At 53.9% G+C, this 20,244-nt stretch overlaps 1 protein-coding gene and 1 long non-coding RNA gene across 2 annotated transcripts in view; both read left to right on the forward strand.

Moving 5' to 3' along the window:
• The window catches only part of LOC109392319 (regulator of G-protein signaling 5), a 30,659-nt gene extending 23,463 nt beyond the window's left edge, over positions 1 to 7,196 (forward strand). Inside the window, exons 3-6 of the mRNA XM_019660696.1 lie at positions 561 to 622; positions 2,340 to 2,506; positions 6,175 to 6,348; positions 7,066 to 7,196. Of these exons, the coding sequence (XP_019516241.1) occupies positions 561 to 622; positions 2,340 to 2,506; positions 6,175 to 6,336 (391 nt within the window). The 3' untranslated portion in view covers positions 6,337 to 6,348; positions 7,066 to 7,196. The remainder of the gene's footprint in view (positions 1 to 560; positions 623 to 2,339; positions 2,507 to 6,174; positions 6,349 to 7,065) is intronic.
• A 10,802-nt stretch (positions 7,197 to 17,998) lies between these two features.
• The window catches only part of LOC109392304 (uncharacterized), a 4,422-nt gene continuing 2,176 nt past the window's right edge, over positions 17,999 to 20,244 (forward strand). The window contains exons 1-2 of the long non-coding RNA XR_002126032.1: positions 17,999 to 18,551; positions 18,665 to 19,708. This is a non-coding gene — a long non-coding RNA (uncharacterized LOC109392304). The remainder of the gene's footprint in view (positions 18,552 to 18,664; positions 19,709 to 20,244) is intronic.

Genomic DNA, 20,244 nt, shown 5'->3' on the forward strand with positions numbered 1-20,244 from the left:
TCACTATCCTGCCTGAGTTGGGCTGGAAAAATGCACCCAGATGTTTTTAAACGTAGACGTATTATGATCTCGTCCCCCCGAAAGGCAGCATCCCAGGCCCCACCTTCCAGCAGCCTGAGGTGGCAGAGGGACATGGAGGTGGGCTCGGTGCCCGTTGCCAGCTGAAGAGCAGCGCTGGGGAGGCCGGAACGTGGGTCCAGTCCCTCTGTGGGGCCCCTGGATTTTACCTGGCAAGAGAGACCACACATGGAGCCAATGTCGTGTCTTAACACAAGAATGTCAAGACACAGCATCACAACAAGTAGACTTTACTTCTAAAAGGGGACACACCTGACCAAATTGTCCAAAAAGAGATGAAAACGTACCAAGATAGATGCCTGAAAGCAAACCCCGCTCACCAAACCTCATTGTTAGAAAGAAAATAACTCTCACAGCGCCTGAGAATGGGTCCTGTGTTGTGTCGTCTCTGACAGAGGCAGGTCCGTCCAGGCCGCTGTGGGTGTCTGTGGCTGACTCCGTCTCGCGACCGACGCCTCGTTCTGTCTTGTCTCCCGGTTTAGGCCTTCGCTGGAGGAGGCGCTGCAGTGGCGTGACTCCCTGGACAAGCTCCTGCAGAACAACTGTAAGTGTGAGCCGCTGCTTACAGAGGTCAGCAGGGGTGCAGCGGCGAGGACACCCCCGTATTGCCCTGTCCTCCTTCCCCAATCTCGATGTTTCTTCAGTTTTCCAAAACGATGGCAACGGGGGAAGGTGCCGAGGGTGTGTGGCGGAGAGGGGGGACACGGGGTGTCCTGAGGATGCGTGCTTGCAGTCATGCCCCCCGTCCTGCCCACTTGTGTGAGCCAGAGCACCTAGCTTGCCCCCTGCACCCCTCATATTCTCATCAGTAACATAGAGACCCTGCCTTGTCTAGCTTTGCCTCATGGTGGCTCCACCAGGCTTGGGAGAGCAGTGTCAAGGCCACTGGGCTGGGAGGCAGGGGTGGGGAGTGCGGCCTGGTTCAAACTGATGTTGATGGCTCTCGTGACCTGACCTGCGTCGTGATAGCTCCAGCCTAGGCTCCCCCTTCTGGCAGCACGCCTTCTTTGTCTTCATTCAAGACAGGACAAAAGCACCAGCGGGAATGCCTTTCCAGGCTGATGGCAGCACACCTGAGCATCCCCGCCTTTCCCTCATCCACGGTCCTTACTGATTCCCACGTGTGCAGTATCAAGTCCCCGTTTCCAATGGTTCAGCTGCTCCATGAGAGCTGGAGGGCTGGGCTGCCGCCATCCATCCCCCACAGGGTTTCTACACGCGATCCTGGAATGCTTTGCATCCATCTCTCTGTCTGTTGAAATCTCCCTCCCCTATCAGAGCTAGTCTATAAGCTGAACGCCTGGTCCTCCTGGACCACGTGGAATCATTTACCCTTCCTCTGAGCTTCCATAGTCACTACTTTGTACTCTTATCATACCGTCTCCCTCCTATAGATTCTAAACTCATTGACAGCCAGGACAAAGTCTGTGTAATCTGGACAATTTCACAGCAGAAAGTGCACAGTATGGGGAAAATAAATATGTGTTAAATAGTTCACGAAGAATGACCCAATTTAAGATACCCAACCCATATGTCTTCATCTTCATCACAAGAATGAAGTAGGAAACTTTGGTAGATGCTTTGCAAAAATAAGGATTTAAAAACATTTCTCACAGGACTATCATGATTAATAGGCACAGTGGATAACAAAGACTGTGTGCTGGATGGTATGTGAACACGTTTATGTCTTGTTTCTTGGTGGGGCAAGTTTCTGCTCACCAGCGACAGGATCGACATCTTATATTCGGGGACAAGGCACCGTAGCCTCCAAGTCAGAGCTTTCTCAGTCTTACCCAATGTGGATCCTCTTTTTGCTTTTTGTGCTAAGAATACCCTGCCCTGACACATATAAAGTGTCCAGTAAATGTTTACTGACGTAATGGGTGAGGAATGAATTCATGTTACTTCTTGCTCCCAAAATTCCATGAGGTCAACTAAGAGAAAACCATGCATGTTTATCGACTGACTTATTCATTATCTTCCATGGTGGTTTGGGGGCCGGCAGCAGCCTGACGGGTGACACACTGATACACTGTGAGTGATAAGGCCCTGGGTCTGGGTGTCTGTTGCTATTGTCAGGGCACCTGAGAACTAGCGGGACACTTTCCAGATAGATAGATGGCTAGATGGTGGATAGGTGCATTTCCTCTGGCTAGATGATGGATAGGTGCATTTCCTCTGGCTAGATGATGGATAGGTGCATTTCCTCTGGCTAGATGATGGACAGGTGCATTTCCTCCGCCGACCTTTCCCCTTGCTAGATGGACTTGCCAGCTTCCGAAGCTTCCTGAAGTCTGAATTCAGCGAGGAGAACCTCGAGTTCTGGATCGCCTGCGAGGACTACAAGAAGACCAAGTCCCCCGCCAAGATGGCTGAGAAGGCCAAGAAAATCTATGACGAATTCATCCAGACGGAGGCTCCTAAAGAGGTAGGTCCCGCGGGCCGGGGATGAGCACGGCCCCTGAGGGTCAGCTTGGCAGCCTCCCACCTGAGACCGTTTGCAGCCAAAGGCTACTCGGGTTGAGGACGGGGCACACCTGGTGGAAGGTGGAGCCATGCGGCCCAGCAGGTAGGAGCCGGAACCCCGTCCAGCCCCCGGCCTGGCACACGTCAGCAGACTCTGGGCGCGATACTTACGAGTTGTGTGACCTGGGAAGAGTGAGTGAGTCTCTCTGAACGTAGGGTCTTTGTGAACACGGACTGTGAAGACCATTCTGCAGGGCCGTGGGGGTGAAAGCGGCCAGCGGCTGGGACAGCACGCGTCTCCGTGCCTGAACTCACGCCTGCCGAGCGCTCCTGCCACCTGTCTTGCTCTCCCCCTCCCCTTTCTCTCCCTTCTCTTCCTTTTTCGAGAAAACTCCCCCTTTCCTCTCTACTCCCCTCCACGCCTTTGTTTCCCCAGTTTGTCCGCTTGGGACAACAGGGAACCTGCTCATGAAAATCAAATGATTACAAGATACACTAGAGGCGTTGGAAGGCGATATACCATTACTTGACTGCTAAACACACGATGTGTATTATTCCAGAGGGGCTTGGGGCACTTCATGTGCTCTTCGCTCTTTATGAAAACTGAATTTAAAAGCCTTTTGTAGAATTCAGGATGGCCCCTGCCAGAACTGTTCATGATGTTTTGATCAGATCACTCTAATTCCATATTGTACCCTTAATCCAATCTGGACACTAAACACTTCATCGGGATTTGGAGTCAAGCACAGAAGTGACCTGAGAAGCCCTGTAGGGAGGCAGCAATCTACGTAAGATGATTTGAGAGGGAAGCCCTCTCCCCCACCCCCAACACCCGCTTTCTCTAGCAGATGCTCTAGACCCTTGGAGTTCCACCATTTGATATTTATTCCTTTGGGTATGAATTACTCATCACCATTCCCCTTTTTAAAGGGTAAATGTGTTTGAGGGGATGGACTAATTATATACCTTAATATAACCGACAGGTGAGAAGGTGGAGGCCAGGGACTTGAGCGTTTAGGGTGCCGTGGGCCATGGTGGAGAAAAGGAGAGTCCTGGGGGAGACCTGGGTTCAGCCTTGCTGGGCGAGTTGGTTTGGGGTCCCCTCCAGATCTCTGCCCCCAGCCTCCCAGCCCCCGACACACACTAGTTGGCCCCACTTCTGATGTCATTCGCGCTGGCTCATCCTGTCGTCTCTTTACGATGTTATCGAGGAGATGAGTGTTTTGTTCAATTTGACAGATATTCCCTGACTTTAGCAGGGTTCCCCAATTCCAGCCCACCTTGCTGCCAAGCTCGGTGCTATTCACGGAATTCTGGGGTATGTTGCAATATCCGCTAACAGCAGTGGCCCATCCAGACCCACCCAGGCTGCAACTAGTTGCTTTAAGCTCTAGGAAAACATTGTCCTCCAGGATCCTTTCTCAAACACTGATGTAATCATGAAGATATGAGACATTAAAAAGGGAGTTTCAAAGTAGATAAAACCCTGGCTGAGTCACTGGAGCAAACAGATGGTGCCCCCCCCCCCCTGGAAGGGGCTGTGGGCTTGACTCAATAGCCTGGCCTTCTCTCTGAGCTGCTTATCAGGGAGAGGGTGACACCTGGTCCTAGCAGCAGTCCACAAATACCTGTGTAAATACCTGCGAGGTGAAGCGATGCAGGTACCCCAACCCCAGACCTGGCAGACCCACGGGAGAGTCTCTTAACTGAAGCTCTCTAACGCCCTTCATTGTAAACATCGCATATATCGGTGTGTGTACCTGGAGTGTGTTTGATAAATTGTAGCTGCTGTTGATTTAAAAATTGTCCAGATCTTTTACGTTGACCTACAAATTTACAGTTTCATTTGGATGAGTAGTGGATTGCCGTATATAACAAATTTACCCAGGCAAATATTATAGCACTCTCAGTTTTGTCTGTGCATATTCACCACAGCTCTTCAATGTCAGGGATTAGCAGACCAGGGGTGGGAATTGGACTGTGACTGAAAGAGAAGTGGCCGCTGTGGCTCCATAAGTGGGTCATTTGCATATTGCCAACAGTCACTTGGCCATATTTTAAAGCTAATGGAATAGCACTTTCCTGGGTCAGTAAACAGATGAACATGTTTCAGAATGCTGCATTACCGGAGGCGTATGCACATGCAAATAATAAGACAAGGAGCTGTTCTCTGCTGACGCATAGAGCAATGTGTTAGAGTTTTAAATGCATCACTTCTTTAAAAACAGAAGATCAGGAGAGAGCTTTACACGTTTTAGACACTGAACCATTTTGAGTAAGGCGGCCTGTCTAGCTCGGTGAATATTTAATGTCACAGAAGGTAGAAGCATTGCTTACGCGTGTGGGGGAGAGAAATCTACTCGGTGGCCGCGCCTCACTGTTTGTAGGCCCTCAACTTGACCTCTTGGGGTGAGGAGTCTTCGCGGGTAAAGGTGGGCACTGGGCTGCTTACTGTCACCTGCGGGGCTGCCCTGGTGCTGGCAGTGCCATCTCCACACACCTGCACAGAGCACGCCAGCCCTGCCCACCTGCAGAAAGTCTCAGCGCAGCCCCGACTGCCTCCTGTGGGCCTTGGGACGCAGCTCCCTGGCCGTGCCTGGCCCGGCCCGCCCACCTGGCATGCCTTTTCCCTGCCTCCACCTGCAGCCGGTGCAGAGCTCTCTGAGCCCAAATGGCTTCTCTCAGTGTCAAGGGCCTCGAGAACCCAGGAGACCCCGGGAGCACTTTCTAATGTTCCAACTCAGAACCCCTGGCTGGTTTCTGTCCCGTTTCTGTCTCTTTTGCACTCAGATCCCTTGTCACTAAAGCCCACAGTGTGATGTACAGTGGTCCCTTCCAGTCATGCTCAGGCGAGCATCCCACAAGGGACAAGCCACAGGCAGCTCAGCCAGAACGGTGCCCGCGGCAGCGCGGACTGTGGACCCTGAGCTGGGACAGCGCCTCCCAGACTGCGGTGCGCTTCCGAATCTGCTCTCTGCCATTCGCGTTCGTGGGCCGACCCCTAACACCGGTGTCCCCACCGTAAACCGTGGGTGTGTACCCAACCAGTGGGGCTGTGCGGTGACGCCTGCCATCCGTGCCACGCGGACCGCGCCCACGCGCAAGCCGCTGCTTATGTTGTCGCGCGGGGGTCTCCCGGTGGTTTCTGGAAAGGTCTTCTGAGGCCGTGCGGAGGTCCTGGGCCTGGTCGCAGCCTCTGTCCCCTTCACTCTGCGCGAGGCCTGAAACTAAGGCCGTGGAAGGAAGACCGTGGGGTCAGGACCCCCGATTCAAAGTACGTGTCCGCTTCCAGATGCGCTTCCCGTGGGACCTGGGGCGCCGCCGCACCTCCCGCCTGTGCGCACACGTGTCCCCTCCCGCCAGGCACGGGAGGCTGGCTCTCAGGGCGTGGGGCTGAATGCGACACGGACACGCGCTGTGAGCGCCGGTGGGGGACCCGCCACGCGGTCACTGGTTGGGACTTACTGCGCCACGCGCTCAGGGCCGCAGTGGCGTCGCCCGTGGCCTGCACGTGGACATGCTCGTTCTCGTCTCTGTGACGCTTTCCCCTCGTGGTTTTTCCACGGGGAAACCCCACGTCTGCCCGCGCCCCGCCCCCGCAGACTCACGCCCCCGTTTCCGGGCCCGCAGGTGAATATCGATCACGTCACCAAGGACATCACGGCGAGGAACCTGGGGCGCCCGAGCCCGAGCAGCTTCGACCTGGCGCAGAGGCGCGTGCACGCGCTGATGGAGAAGGACAGCCTGCCGCGTTTCCTGCGCTCCGCCCGCTACCGGCAGCTGCTGCAGTAGCCGCGAGCGCGCGTGAGTTGCTTCCCGGCAAGCGCGCAGCGTCCGGGGCCCGCTCAGACACCCACGCGGGGCGCCCCGCCTTCCCAGCAAACGCGCAGCGTCCGGGGCCGCTCAGACACCCACGCGGGGCGCCCCGCCTTCCCACCAAACGCGCAGCGTCCCGCGGCCGCTCAGACACCCACGCGGGGCGCCCCGCCTTCCCACCAAGCGCGCAGCGTCCCGGGGCCGCTCAGACACCCACGCGGGGCGCCCCGCCTTCCCACCAAACGCGCAGCGTCCCGCGGCCGCTCAGACACCCACGCGGGGCGCCCCGCCTTCCCACCAAGCGCGCAGCGTCCCGCGGCCGCTCAGACACCCACGCGGGCAGCCCGTGCTTGCTCGTCTCCCGCGTCCCCGGACGTGTCCTGTCCGGATGCCTCCCTCCCGCCCCACTGCTCGCTACGCCCGCTCTGCCTGCCGCTGAGCCCGGTCAGAAGCCCAGGGAAACGCCGCCTGGGGACACAGGGACGAGCCGCTGGCCTAAGGGGCCTAAGAAGGCGCCCAGGTGGGAGGAGGCCCGTTTCAAGTGAGAGCAGCCGGTGGCGTTTGTTGCTTTACTTCTGACCCGGGCTCGCCCCTCTAAGCACGCCTGACCCTGGGGAGTAAAAGGTGGCAGGAGTTTTAGGAGGCGGCCGCTCTCTGACTTTTTAAACGAATACATCATTTAAAATGCTGCTCTTACCCTTACAGCATCCTCACGCCAGCTGGACCCCATGAACAAGACACGAGCACGAGTACATTAGTCTGTCCGAGCACAATATTGATGCCTCTGTACACCCCTGCACCCCCCCATAAAGTCCTAAATTCCGTGTTGCACCCTGCGCTAAGGCCAACTGTGTCTGTGCCTTTCGTATGCAGGCCCAGAGTTTCGGCTTTCAAATCATTTTCAACCTGTGTCAGTTCTAAAATGCTCGCACCAGTCACGTAAAATCAAATAGTCACTGTCCATCACAGCGGCCGCTCCCCCTCAAAACCCAGAGGGCTGTACGCTGACAGGATGGGGACTTCTGTTGCCTGGAAGATGGCTAGTGACCCCATGATGCCGTCTGTTCAGTGAGTGGCGATTACCTTAGAAACACCAAATTTACCTTTGGAAAGTTCACTTGACTCCGTGTAGCAGCTTTCTAAGTGTGAGGGAGTTTTGAAGGACCCTGCCTTTCGCAGACTGATATCAGCCTAAAGCAACCCTCCCCCCCCCCGCCCCGCCCGGGATTTGCTACTATGTTAGTGGGTTGTACTCAGCACCCAAGTTCACACAGACACCCCAGCACCGCTCATGGAGAGGCCGTGGCCTTTTCAGTAGGTTTAAGTTTTGATTGTGTATTTCACTAGTACAAGTCTTGCTAGAATTCTTTCCCGATCTTCGGTAGGTTTGATCAAGTCGTGATTTACTTGATTCAGTAACCAGGAGACTCAAAGTGAACTCACTGTGCGCAGGTGTAACCACCCTGAGGATACAGGAGCCAGCAAAGTGCTTCCGGGAGTAATAAACCTCCGAGATGTTTCAGTAGATCACGTGGGAAGGTCTGGCATTTCCGCCTTATTTCACAAGGTTGTAGCCTGTAGATTCAGTTATTTCCTGAGAACATGGAGCTGTGTCATTCCAGGCACTCTGGGTGTCTTGGTTGGTTCCCCCGTTTTTGTCATTTCACAGGAGAATGTGTCCTTCCTGAACGTTTGCCATGTCCTGTTCTGCGAATGGGTTGGGGTGACTGGGTCCACGGCCCACAGCCACTCATGAGGTGTGAGTTCTTGCTCTTTGTCGGTCCTCTCACCTCAAAGGAGCCCGTCACCTGTCCCCGAGCGGTCACAGCTAGGCCAGGTCAGCGTTGCCATCCCGAGGACATTCTCACCACGCACGTTTGTGCCCCAGGGACAAGCAGCTCACCTCAAAAACTCTTGGCCCCCACTTCCCCAGAGCTGTCTGCACGGCCCCCAGGCAGCATGAAATCGCCAGCCCTTCTCTTTCTAATGCACCTAGAAAGGTGAGAACCCAAGCATGTAGGTGAGTTTTTTTTCCTGAAGGCCAGAACGTTTTTAAGAAAATGTTTAACTTCATTAAAAATTCAAATAGTTTATTCACATGATTTGAAATAGCTAAATGTTTGGAAATGCCCAAAGAATTAACGAGATATGACCAAGCTCACCCAGAGGGTTGGTGTTGCAATGACTCAGCTGGGCTGTGCTCACAGGATGACAGCACAGCCTGTAGTGGGCAGGCTGGTCAGTGCAGGGTAAGAGGGCCCTTCCCCTCGGCCTAAGCTGAACCCAGGAGGCAGAGGCAGGGAAAGCACCGGAGCGAGGGCAGCTGTGCAGGCTACAAAGGAAGGAATGCCTTCCCGACAAAGGGCGATGTGATAAGTGTATGTATAGGTGACTTTAAATTTAAAGCAGCACACACACACACACACACACACACACACACACACTCATTCACACACTCACATACTATGAAGTAATACGATTAAAAGGAATACAAATTTCACAGCCCCAAATGAGAAAGCAAACACATCAAAATTGCCCTAGAAAAGTTTTTGGAAACCTTTTGAAAGTGTTTTTAAACCTAGAGAAAAAGAAAAAAAAACTGTGTGACTAGAAGTTTCCATGGTAACACAAAGAAAATACATTCTTTTAATTCTGGGAAATTGGAAAAACTGGGATGATCTTCCCAGGAAAAAAAACAAAACCGTGTAGCCTCTATTTATCACTCCCTCCCCATCCACTTCCTCCCACGGTCCTCTGGGTACATCGCCTGGGAAAGTGGTGTGTGGGGTGAAAATGGAGCGACAGTCGTAAGTAGACCTGGGATGGAGGGAGGCGGTGGGACCCAAGTGGGGTCAGTGGGAATGGGGTGTATGCTTGTCCTCGAGAGAAAGCTAAGGTCAGGCCAGGCCCAGAGCTGTGCTTGTCCGCCTGGGGTTGGCAGTTTGGGGTTGGCTCAGATTAGGGTCTACACTGGACCAAAATAGAGACAGACTGGACTCAGAGTAAATTAGGAGTCTGTGTCCCACATTCATCTATTAAAGCCAGTGTGTGTTCCTCTGAACACACACACCCCCTGCACCCACATGCGCACACACATACACCTGCACACACACACACCTGCATGCACATGCACACACACACACACCTGCACACACACTCACCTGCGTGCACACACACACACCTGCACACACACTCACACACACCTGCACACACACATCTTCTTTCTCCCAGATAGACACGCCGAGACCTAGAACTCCCTGAGACATTGTGATAACTTTGCTTTCAAGCTGGTGGGATCACACACACGTGGAAACGTCCCGTGCCCACTCACTGCCAAACCCCATGCACTCCAGTTCTCAGCTGTGTAAATCCTGCTTTAAGTCGATTTCAGGTTTTAATGCATAAAGACAAGAACTTAGAGGAAATTGTTTTGTTTCATATTTTTATCCTCTACAAAGCTGTGGGTTTTGCTTGGCTGATGTGTTCTGTGTATAAATTCCCTTTCAATAGGACGGAGTTAATGATCTCCCAAAGACTAGTAGCTGGCCGGAAGTTTCAATACAAACTTGACCATCAGACAGTCAATTGAGAATCCAGTAGTCCCCCCAGCAGGCCTTGTCAAGCTGTCTGTCCCATCGCAACCTTGAAAAGGCTGGTTATATTGCAGGGGAACTCCTTTTCCCCCCTGAAGTCGCTCTGTCTAGAGGCCGAGGGGTCGTCCCTGTTCCCCTGGGAACTGAGCATTTTGGGGGGAGAAAGGAGAGGAGGAAAGTGGTGGAGAAGGGAGCGCCCAGGCCTGCGGGTGGGTCCACCCCCTGGGCACCGGTGAGAGCAGCTTTGAGTGACTGAGAAGCAAACTGCTTCTCCATCATCAACACAGGAAGGCAGGAAGGCATTTCTGCTCGGTGAGAGAACCCCATTAAAATCCTGGGGAGCCTTGCTTAGAGAAAACGGCCCTGGAGGGCCCCCTTTCCCCATTCGGCTTGTGCCCCAGAAAGCAGAGTGTGGGGAACTCGGTTTCTAACACGCAAGGGTCCAAACCCACGGCCCAGGCACGCCTGCAGGGTCTGGACATGAGGTCTCCGTGTGTCCCCCCACGTCCTGCTGGGCTGTCATTCACCTGCCTGGCCGTCCAGTGTCCCCAGCATATTAGACAGGCGTGTCTGGAACACTCGCAGGGACAAGGCTCCTAGTTAACAGAGTAGCAGCTGCCACTCGTGTGACACACTCTTTCCCCTCAGTGGGCCACGTGGCTCAGCAGAGCACTAGGCACCGAAAGGAAGGTGTTCCCAGCATCAGGTGATCCCTCACCCCCACCCCGGGAACGGAGCACCTCAACTCTTCCAGTCCAGAACACGTTCGTAGCTTTGAGTGGAAACTCAGGGCAGAGTGAAGGGCGAAAAACAAAAACCAACCAAGACACCTTTATAATATGCTCACCTCACCTATTATTAGTAATAATAATCTCACCTTAATCTTCTAATAGAGAAGCTACAAATCAAACTCTTAACATTTATACCACCAAGTTTCATATCACATCATTCATATAAGTTTAATAAACCTTAGCATCCCTCAGCTTAATAAACCCCGTGCAAGTTCGTTACTTCCTCACCTGAGATAGGCCCCACCTCACGCCCATGCGTGTCTCCCTCCCTCACCTCCCCCTGCAGGAGGAAACGCTTAACAATTATGTAATAAAGAACCCACCGGAAGCATTTAGCCTCCTATCTAGGAAAACGCACAAGCTGAGGCGCAGCCAGAACAGTGGGAAAAGCTGACAGAGTTGGCATGTGAAGAGGTCTTCTGGATGATTTCGGCCCAAAGTTCTTCATACTCTCAGGATTCGGGGAAACTGAGCGTTTTCAAACGCTGCAGCTCATCGTCCGGAGACGGCCCAGATAAAGGACAGGAGTGACAGGCCCGGAAATGCGTTTGTCAGCATTTATCCCGAATGTTTTTCATGAAGGCTCAGCGGTGTTTCTCTTCTGACTCTGTACCGATATGCCATGTACTGTGTGACTCGCTTCTTGACAAATAAAGCCCCCAGCACGTACCTGTATGCGCCGTCACCATATTACATTAAATATGGACCCACAGAACCGCCTCGGGCAGTCCTTGCTGACCCTCACCCGCTCTGCCTTCTGATGGCCTTGTCTGTTCACTGTGCTCCTCCCCGGGTGAGCCCTTGGTCACCTGGGACGGTCCCTGTCCTAAGAAGCGTCACCTGTCCTGTAGCCTGACACACAGCCTCAGGGGGGACCACCTGTGCTCCATGTGCATACACGCAGTGGACCTCCCCTTGGACTCAGGGGACCCAGCTGTTCACTGTCGGGGGACTGACACATGGTGTCACCTGGAACCCACACTGGTCACTGAGAACAGCCGCCCCGTTCTCTCCATGCCCACTGGGGGAAGACCCGAAGGCCAGGCGCCCCTGCAGGCAGCGGATCAAGTCCATGGCCATGGGCTTGGCGCTCTGCTCGACCAGGTAATAAACAGGCTGCGATCACACGGCTGGGGGAGACGGGGCGGGGCGTGCAGAGGGGAGCTTGGACGGGAGCAGCCGTCCAGGGAGAAACGGGGTGGAGACCCGTGTGCAGAGGGCGGGGTGCACGCAGGCTTCGGAGCTCCTGTCCTGCGCTGGCAGGTCTGGAGTCTCTTTCCCGGCTGCCATGAGGCCCGCTCTGATTAATGCGGGAATGGTCCTGCCCGTCGCCTCCACACCACTTCTCCTCTTTATCTAATAACCTGGGATGCGCTCCTGAGAGTTCTCATCAGACGTGTCGTCAGAGCAGAGCACGCTGACACGTCTCTCCCAGAGAAGTGATGTTCAAGGTCACCACGCGAGTCGGGACAGAGGCTTCAGACTCACCCATGGGCCACTGTGGCCCCCTGGGCACCAGGTCACGTGCCGTCCCCCAAAGCATGAGGTTTGGGGCTCTGACTGGCAGGGTGTCAGGGATGAGCCACGCTCTCCAAGCTGGGTCACCCCATCTTCCCAATGGTGTGTTTTGTAAACCAGCAGCATCTCGGAAATCATTTCGCCCGCACACCGCTCCCCAGACACCTGAACTCTCCAGTCCCAAAGCGCCCAGAGCCTCCTGCGTTGGAGGTGGCCTCCCCTGCAAACCCTGTCCCTCTTCCCGTGTTTGCACCTTTCGGTCCAAGCCCACCTTTTCAATCTTCTAACAAGTTAAAAACAATAAAAAACTGCAGGTGGGGATTTCAGTGGAAGGAAAAGCTTAGGAGGCAGGATTTGCTCCCCCTTTGGCTTCGTGGCCAGGCGGCTGGGTCCCTGGCAATGAGCTCACGTTTCCAAGTCACTCTTCTCGGGAGGCAGGCAGACGGGCTGGGTGTGCCCGCGGCAGGTCACTTTGGAAGTCGTAGTGATGGCTGGAAAGCAGTGTCCTGTGACTGCTGGGGAAGGAACTGTCTGTCACCTGTGAGAAACACACACCTGCCCAAATGCTGCTACGTGCCCGAAACAATCTTGCTTTCGAGCAGAATTCCTGGAAAACATGAAAGATGCTTAAAGGAAGCGGTACCCAGAGGCTTTGATGAATAGGATGAAAAGATTGCTGTCCCCTTATTCCTTGTAACTGAACATTTATTTTGACTGCTTTTTAATACAGCAATGAAAGCCACACCTTCCAAATCTACTTGACTTTCTCTGACAATTCTACTGGCGAGGAGCAGAGAGGTGGTGAAGGGGACACCCAGATTCGGGAACAGGCAAGGCTGGACCAGGCAGCACAATGTTCTCAGGCGCCCAGGACAGTGGCCCAGCCCTGCTCTCTGCAACGATCCTCTTCAGCTGAGTTCTGAGCCAGCTGGTCTCATCTTGCTGCGGTCTCGTCACCCGGCGCCCAGCTCCCAACACGCACACGTCTCCCCTGTCACTCGGTTCCCTTTCCCTCACCTGCCAACACACCTTCCTGAAGAATTAGTGCAGATACCACCTTCCCCAGGGAGATTTTTTCCTGCCCTCAGACCCCATCTAACTAAGCCGGTGACGTCCCTCTAGCCTGACACGCTCCCACGAGACACGTCCCTTCCACCTGGGTGGGGAAGTCACAGAGGACAGTCAGGAATTCTCTCCTTTTAAGAGTGTTGGAAAAGCACGGGTCTGGCATGTTCACTTGTGAAACAGTCTGGAGGTGAAAACTCCCAAACACCCCTCTCCCCCAAGTCCCTAGGACAGGCCGCGAGGGAAATTGAAATGACGGTGGCTTCTAGCTCTTCCCTCAGGAAGCAACATCCCACCACAGACGCCAACTCAGAGAGGAGGGGGGGCTGGCAGTGAGGTCGGCGGGCTGCTGGGACCTCAGGCAGCCAGGCCCCCGGCAGGGCCCCCTCTGAGGTAGGTCTGTGTCAGTTTCCTCCGCTGGGCGCCTCGGTGGCTGGGCCCCTCCCTGTGTAAGTGGGTCAGGCGTCGCTCAGGTTCTGTCACTGCACATCCCCAGGCAATTTGCTAACCGTTAAAAAGAAAGCAGGGAAAGGAAATGAAGTATTGGTGATTATTTCGTGGCAGGGAGCAGTGGTGCCTTTTCGTTTTTAACCCTATTTTATTTCACATTAGGAGGTGAGCAGCGATGGAGGCTAAGCTGACCCCTTTGAAACGGCACCTTATTCCCCTAAAAACATTTAATGGCATTTGGGGAGTGCACGTCTCTCATCCTGACGAATCTTCCCAGCCCTCTCCTTCTAGAATGACTAAGAATAGGCAGAAGAAGCAAACGGGTGTGTTTTTAGCTTGTGTGAGGGGTCTTTTATTTATCAGCTGTCTATAGCATGCCTGCTTCGTGAAGATAAAGGCTTTTGAAATCCAGATGAAAAGCATTTATTCCGATCTTAGCTTTCAAGACACACAACAGATGCACAAGAGATTTCAAAGATACAGATGGAATATTGTGATAAAAACTAAATCAGTGTCTCTTTGAGCTGTCAGTGTGGACTTCAGAAAATCGTGTGTACATAATATCAGGCCTCGGAGCTGGAAACGGCTTTTCCAGTCACAACCTCTGTGTCCCTCTCACTGGCTCAGCACACAGGCTCGGAGTCACACAACCCAGTGGCGGCTGAGGGTCCTCTCCCCCCTCCCTGGGCGGAGCCAGAGGCTTCCTGGGGCTCTGTTGGCTGCGCTGCAAAAGTGGGCTACTCAGAGTTTCTGTCACACAGAAGGGGGAGAGTAACTGAAATTATATCTATGCGGAGATTTCATAACCTACAAAATACGGCTTTCTCCCCCAGAGCCGCCTCCAGGTCCACTTGCTTCCAGCTGTCTTACAGAGAAAAGTGAGCACCTCTTCAGGTGTCACCAGGAGAGAGAGCGATAATAAGCCTTCCTTCCACCCCATGGCCCCTTTCCCCAGCCAGTTCCTGACTGTGAGCTGGGTAAGGACTGGGCCACTCCTCCGAGTCTGTGTCCTGAGTCTAAATTAGAATTCAACCAACTGGCACGGACGCTGATCAGCTAACTGGTCTACCAGATATCTTTCTGCGATACCGTGGCCCTTTAGTATCGAGTCTGCTCAGTGGCTTGATAATAACTGCTGTTTGCATAGCTTCTTCGTGTGAGAGGTGTGTGTGTGTGTGTGTGTGTGTGTGTGTGTGTGTGTGAGAGAGAGAGAGATGTGTGTGTCAGTGTGTGTGTGTGTGTGATTGTGTGTGTGTGTCAGTGTGTGTGTATGTGAGGTGTGTGTAGAAAAACATAATTGAAAAACTCCTTCTCACTGGAGTTCACATAATTGAGTCAAGTTTGTCTAAGTGGTAAAAACAGAGAGAAGGACGCAGGAGTGCCATCGTGAAGATGGTCCTTGTCTGTGGCCGGGCTCATCACAACGCCTCCGTGTGGCTCTTTAGTCTAAAAAGACGTTTGACCTCAGATGACAGCCAGCTGGGTCGGCTGTCAGTGTCCCCAGGATCTGGACACCCGAGGCTGCCGGTTTGTGTGTGTTTCAGAAAGCTGAGACTGGCCCATCATGCTCGGGATTGTTTCGCTGTCTCGTCTAACGACTTGTCTCCCCCGGGAGCTTCCGTTGAACTCTCGAGTCGCCTGCACGTGTGAGTGGATGTGTTGCCCACGCCCAGTTTCTCAGACCCGGAGTTTCCCGGCTCCCCTGTCTCAGGGTTGTACAAGCCTGCTTGTGGAAAGACAATATCATTGCTTCTTGGGATTAATTCCTTCCTGCCTTTTTCTGCACTTCCTCTTTTTCTGCCTCCTTTGTCCCTCGTAACCCCAGGTGCACAGTGCACCCCGTCTCCCTCCTCCTGGCACATCCTCCTTGGGTTGACATGCAGACCCCATGGGACCCCGCGCCCCGGTCCTCTCCTGCAACTGCAGCTGCCCCCCCACTGCTGGGTCCCCGAGGAAGCCACATGTCCTGAAAGCACAGAGAGCGTCAGGCTTTGCAAACGGCCCAGGGGCTACAGGGGTTTGTCCAGGACAGTTGCCATTTTGAACATCCTATCCTGTTTCCCGAAGGTACGCTTGTCAGACGATGTCTTCTGCTTTGGGGTTTGGGAAACACGTTTCCCGCAGCCCTGCTGCGATTTGCCCAGACAGACCAGGCTGTGTAGCCTTCATAATGTTAAGTCGGCAGCTGTAGAAACATCCATTCCGAAGCTTCAAAGGACACACGGCTGAACCTCCCAGACCCCCGGGGCTCACTGGGACAGCCACACACCGGCTGCAACGTGCTCCCTGAGGAAACGGTGGCCTGATAGGAGGAGCCCGAAGGCCCTGGCCTGACCCTGTGTCCCTTCTGCTCATGCTGCCTGGGCAGCACCGTGGCCTCTGCCTGTCCACACAGACGCTTTGTCCGGACGCCACGGCGCTCCTCACAGCCGGTCACTGAGTGCTGGGGACCAGGGCCTCTGGGCTTAGGAAGGGCCCACACCCACCCCTGCTCTCCAGCTGGGGACGATGTGCCCACGACCCTGGCCTCCTGTGTCACTGCCCCTTGATGCAGCGCTGCTGTGCACACCTGAGGTTGTGGTGGGGGCCCGGGGGCCCCCACTGTGTGACGGGCTCAGTCCACATCTCCACAGTGACTCGGGCCAGGACCAAGCACTCAGCCCCCGCGAGGCCTGGCAGCCGCCAGGAGGGACAGGGGTGGGAGTGTTGATTAGAGTATAAATACTGTGTGGGGGTTTAAGCTATTTAAAATATGTTGAATTTGCCTTGATAAATGGCACCGCATAGAACCTCTTCCATGTACTCAGCCTTTCCTGGAAACCTGTCCCGTGTCTGATATTCTCAGACTCCCACAGTTTAGGGCCCCCCATCTCTCTGAGTTATTTCCAACGCGGTGGCCATCGGCCCAGACGGCCTCCCCCAGTCCCGGGCAGCCTCGTCTCTTGACGCCTGACAGTAAGCAGGATCTGTCTTGCCGGCTTGAACCCTGACTAATATGTAGGAACCAATCGAAGGCGGTGCTGAAAGTAACATGGGTTTAAAATGGAGTGCCATCACTACAGAGCTACAAATGGACAGTCAGTGGAAACTCATGCAGAGCGGTGCCCCCTGCCTGCCCAGGCGCACTCACTGCGCTTGAATAGAAGGCAGTTACTTGTCTAACTACGTAAATTAGACAAGTGAGCTCCCTGTTTCCGCTTTTTTAGAAACATGGTCAGATGATGCTGTGGGGTCTGTGAGCTTTCCACAGAGAAGCCTGTGACATGGGCGCCGTCCTAGCATCATCAGTGATGGGCTGGCACTCCTCTGCCCTCCGTTCGGTTCACAGCCACCAAAATACCTGGGAAAAAGAACGCTGGCCTTCAGCGGAAATGGCTTCTGCTCCGTTTGCCAGGAGGTGAGACGAGGACATAAACCAAGCTCAGTTTCTCAACTGGCAAACCAGGTCCCTCAGACTGTGTTTTATTCAAAGAAGGATAAGTAAGAAGTCCCGCTTATCATGAAGAACATATGCAGAGCTGCTGCTTAGGCGTGAGGCCGGGCAGAGTGAGCTCAGAAGGTTAAGGTTTTCCAAAACAAATACGACTCCTCCAAGAGCAGGGGGCTCCTGTCTAGAATAGTCTACGCTTTGAATAAGAACCCTGGCTTGTCTTCATCGCCCAAACGCCCACTTGTGTTTATAGTTTTCTAAGGGTGTTATGTTTTCTTAAAAGTTTCATGTGTTCTGCCTCTTTCAAAACAGATTTGAGGGGCATCCCCTTCCCTCCTCCTTCCTTCCTTCCTTCCTTCCTTCCTTCCTTCCTTCCTTCCTTCCTTCCTTCCTTCCATCAGCTTTTTTGTCAGGCACTGGGCTGAATGGTGAGGAAATACCCAAGAAAGATGTACAAACTTGTGAGGGGCTCGCAGCCTGGTGGGAGAGCCAGGAGAACTTCCTGAGAAGATGAGAGGAAGGAAATGTGCTGGAAGAACTTAGAGAAGAGCGAACTGACTCGGTCCTGGAGAGTCAGACCAGGCTTCACAGAGAGGGTGGCACTTCGTTATGTAAAAAGTAAACATTTCCAAAAGTCTGCCAGGCAGCTGGGACAGCACGGGCAGCAGAGCGGCTCTCCAGGGGCCCAGCAGGGCGGGAAGGTGGGGACACAGCCGGGTCCGCCCAGAGAGGCCTGTTGATTTAAGCAGGGTGGCTGATAAATCATTTCCTCTCATGCTGCAAATATTTGCCAGAGCTGTTCTCTTGTGAAGTGGCAGCTGTAAGCCCAGAGGGTGACGTTCACGTCTTCCTTTAATTATTTGCAAGTTTGTCTCCTCTACATTTCTCTCTCTTTACATCTCTGCCGAGTGATTAAAGCTTGGCCTGGCCTAAGAAAAATGGGCTGATCGTCTGTGGAGGTGAGAACCTCCTTTCCTGAACAGGCGAGAAGAACGGGAGGGAAGCAGAAGCGGCCATGACACCTGGCGCCGCGGAGACGGACAAGCTGATGGGCCCGGAGGGGGTGAACCTGCTGTGTCTGATTGCCAGTCCCCACGGGGCATGACGGACGGCCTTGCCATGCCCTGGGGTCGTGACCTGGTCCCCATCACACCCCAGTCCCACTGGCCCTTCTGTTACGTGCACATCCCAGTGTGTGCTGAGTGGGGGTGGAGGGGGAGGTTAATGGTCTTGCAAGTTTATAGATCGGTGCAGGAAGATGGCCCTCGTCTCAGCAGGACGTGGAAGGAGGGATTCTGAAGGGCTTGAGGCTGGGGCTGAGGCTGTTGAGGGCTTAAAGAGCGGGTGAGTATATCTCCTGTTTGGAAGGGTATTAAAATATGCATGAAAGGCACAGTGTGATCACATAGATTGTTTTACCGCAAGCATGTACTTTCTCTCACTTCCACCATAAGCAGCGTCCGCGTTCCAGGATGGCTCCCTGGCCCGGCTTGGCCGTGTCACATTTTGGCCAACGTGATGTTGGGGGTGACACGTTAGGAAAGACCTGACATGTCTGCAAGGAATTTTGCCATTGTGTACGCTGCCACCTCCATGAGAACATGACGTGGATTGCCTACTGGCCAAGGGAGAGCGGAGGTAACTTGGTCACGGCCAGGTGACCGGCAGGGGGCACTCTTCACACACACGGCTTGTTGGAGACTCAGCAGGGCCGGGCCCTTCTCCGTCATGTCATGGGCCCCACCCCGTCTCAGACCAGAGCTGATGAACTATAAGCAACAAAAGGCCCTTATTGGAGCATAGTTCCAATCTCCGCTCGTGCAGGCCACAAGCTCCACCCCCCCACCCCTTGTCTGTATCCCATTTCATCTTGAATGCTGATGGGATGGCAGGAAGCTTCGTTTTACAGCCTCAAGGTCCTAAGTAGAACCACCTGGGTCATCAATGCCCCTCGGTCTTCCTGGTAACAATACTGGCTTCATCATTGTCACCTGCTAATGGGAGGCTGACACCATCAGAAGGAAAACTCAGCAGTTTTGCTGATAGAAATCTGACTGGGCTTCTCCTCACGTCAGAGTCAGCAGACTTCCCTGAGAAAAGGAGCTGTTCACAGGAAGCCCTGTCTCCTGAAGAACCCATGCAACTGCCCGCTAGGCCTGAAGGCTATCAGCGTGGCCTTGCCCCCGGAGGAGCTGACCCAGGTGACGAATGGCTACGTGAACCGCCTGTGCAGCAGTGTCCATCTGCTTTACTGGGGCCATCGGACTGGCTCTCCTCCCGGGGACCTGTGACCGTGGAGTTCGGCTGACCAGCTCACCTCCAGCAAAGCAGGCTCTCGGGCAACACCTCTAAATTGAACTGGGTTTAATGTTCATTTAACTCACTGGGCCGCCAGTGTGTCTGTCTGAGCGGCGGATGGTTGCCACACACGTGATGTTTCTGATGTAAATGTGCCCTCCTGATGCGTCCTCATTTCTTATACAGCTGACCCTGGACAACAGGTTTGAACTGCACAGGTCCACTCACACGCAGACTTTTCCCCTATAAATACGTGTACTGTTCTCTTTTTTTCCTCTTTTAACATGCATTTTTCAGTTACAGTTGACATGCAGCATTATAGCTCCAGGTGGGCAGCGTGGCGGCCAGACGTTTCTATGATTTATGCAGTGGTGCCCGATACCTGCCCTGTTTCCACCCACGGCTGGGAGTCCGCAGGGCGGAAGGCAGACTGTGTCGGCTCTTGTCCCCTAATGTGCTGCCTTTTCTCTGAAATTCTGTTTTCACAAACCAGTAAGGGATCAATTCCACGGACTTTCCTACCCCCATCTCTCTTCCTCCCCTCTCTACTTTGTCTTTCTCTCTCCCTTCCTCACTTTTCTTATTTCCTTTCTTTCTCAAATTTTTCCTTTTTTGCGCTCACTTTCCCTTGGTTCAGCAAGCAAACACTTATTGGCCACCTCCTCTGATCCTGACTTAGGTTTCCCAGAAGGAACGCAGCTCCAGGAGCCTCCTGTCCTGCGGGGGCTGGGGGTGGGGT

This window comes from Hipposideros armiger, unplaced genomic scaffold (genome assembly GCF_001890085.2).
Source record: "Hipposideros armiger isolate ML-2016 unplaced genomic scaffold, ASM189008v1 scaffold_324, whole genome shotgun sequence".
In the NCBI taxonomy this organism is placed as follows: Eukaryota; Metazoa; Chordata; class Mammalia; order Chiroptera; family Hipposideridae; genus Hipposideros; species Hipposideros armiger.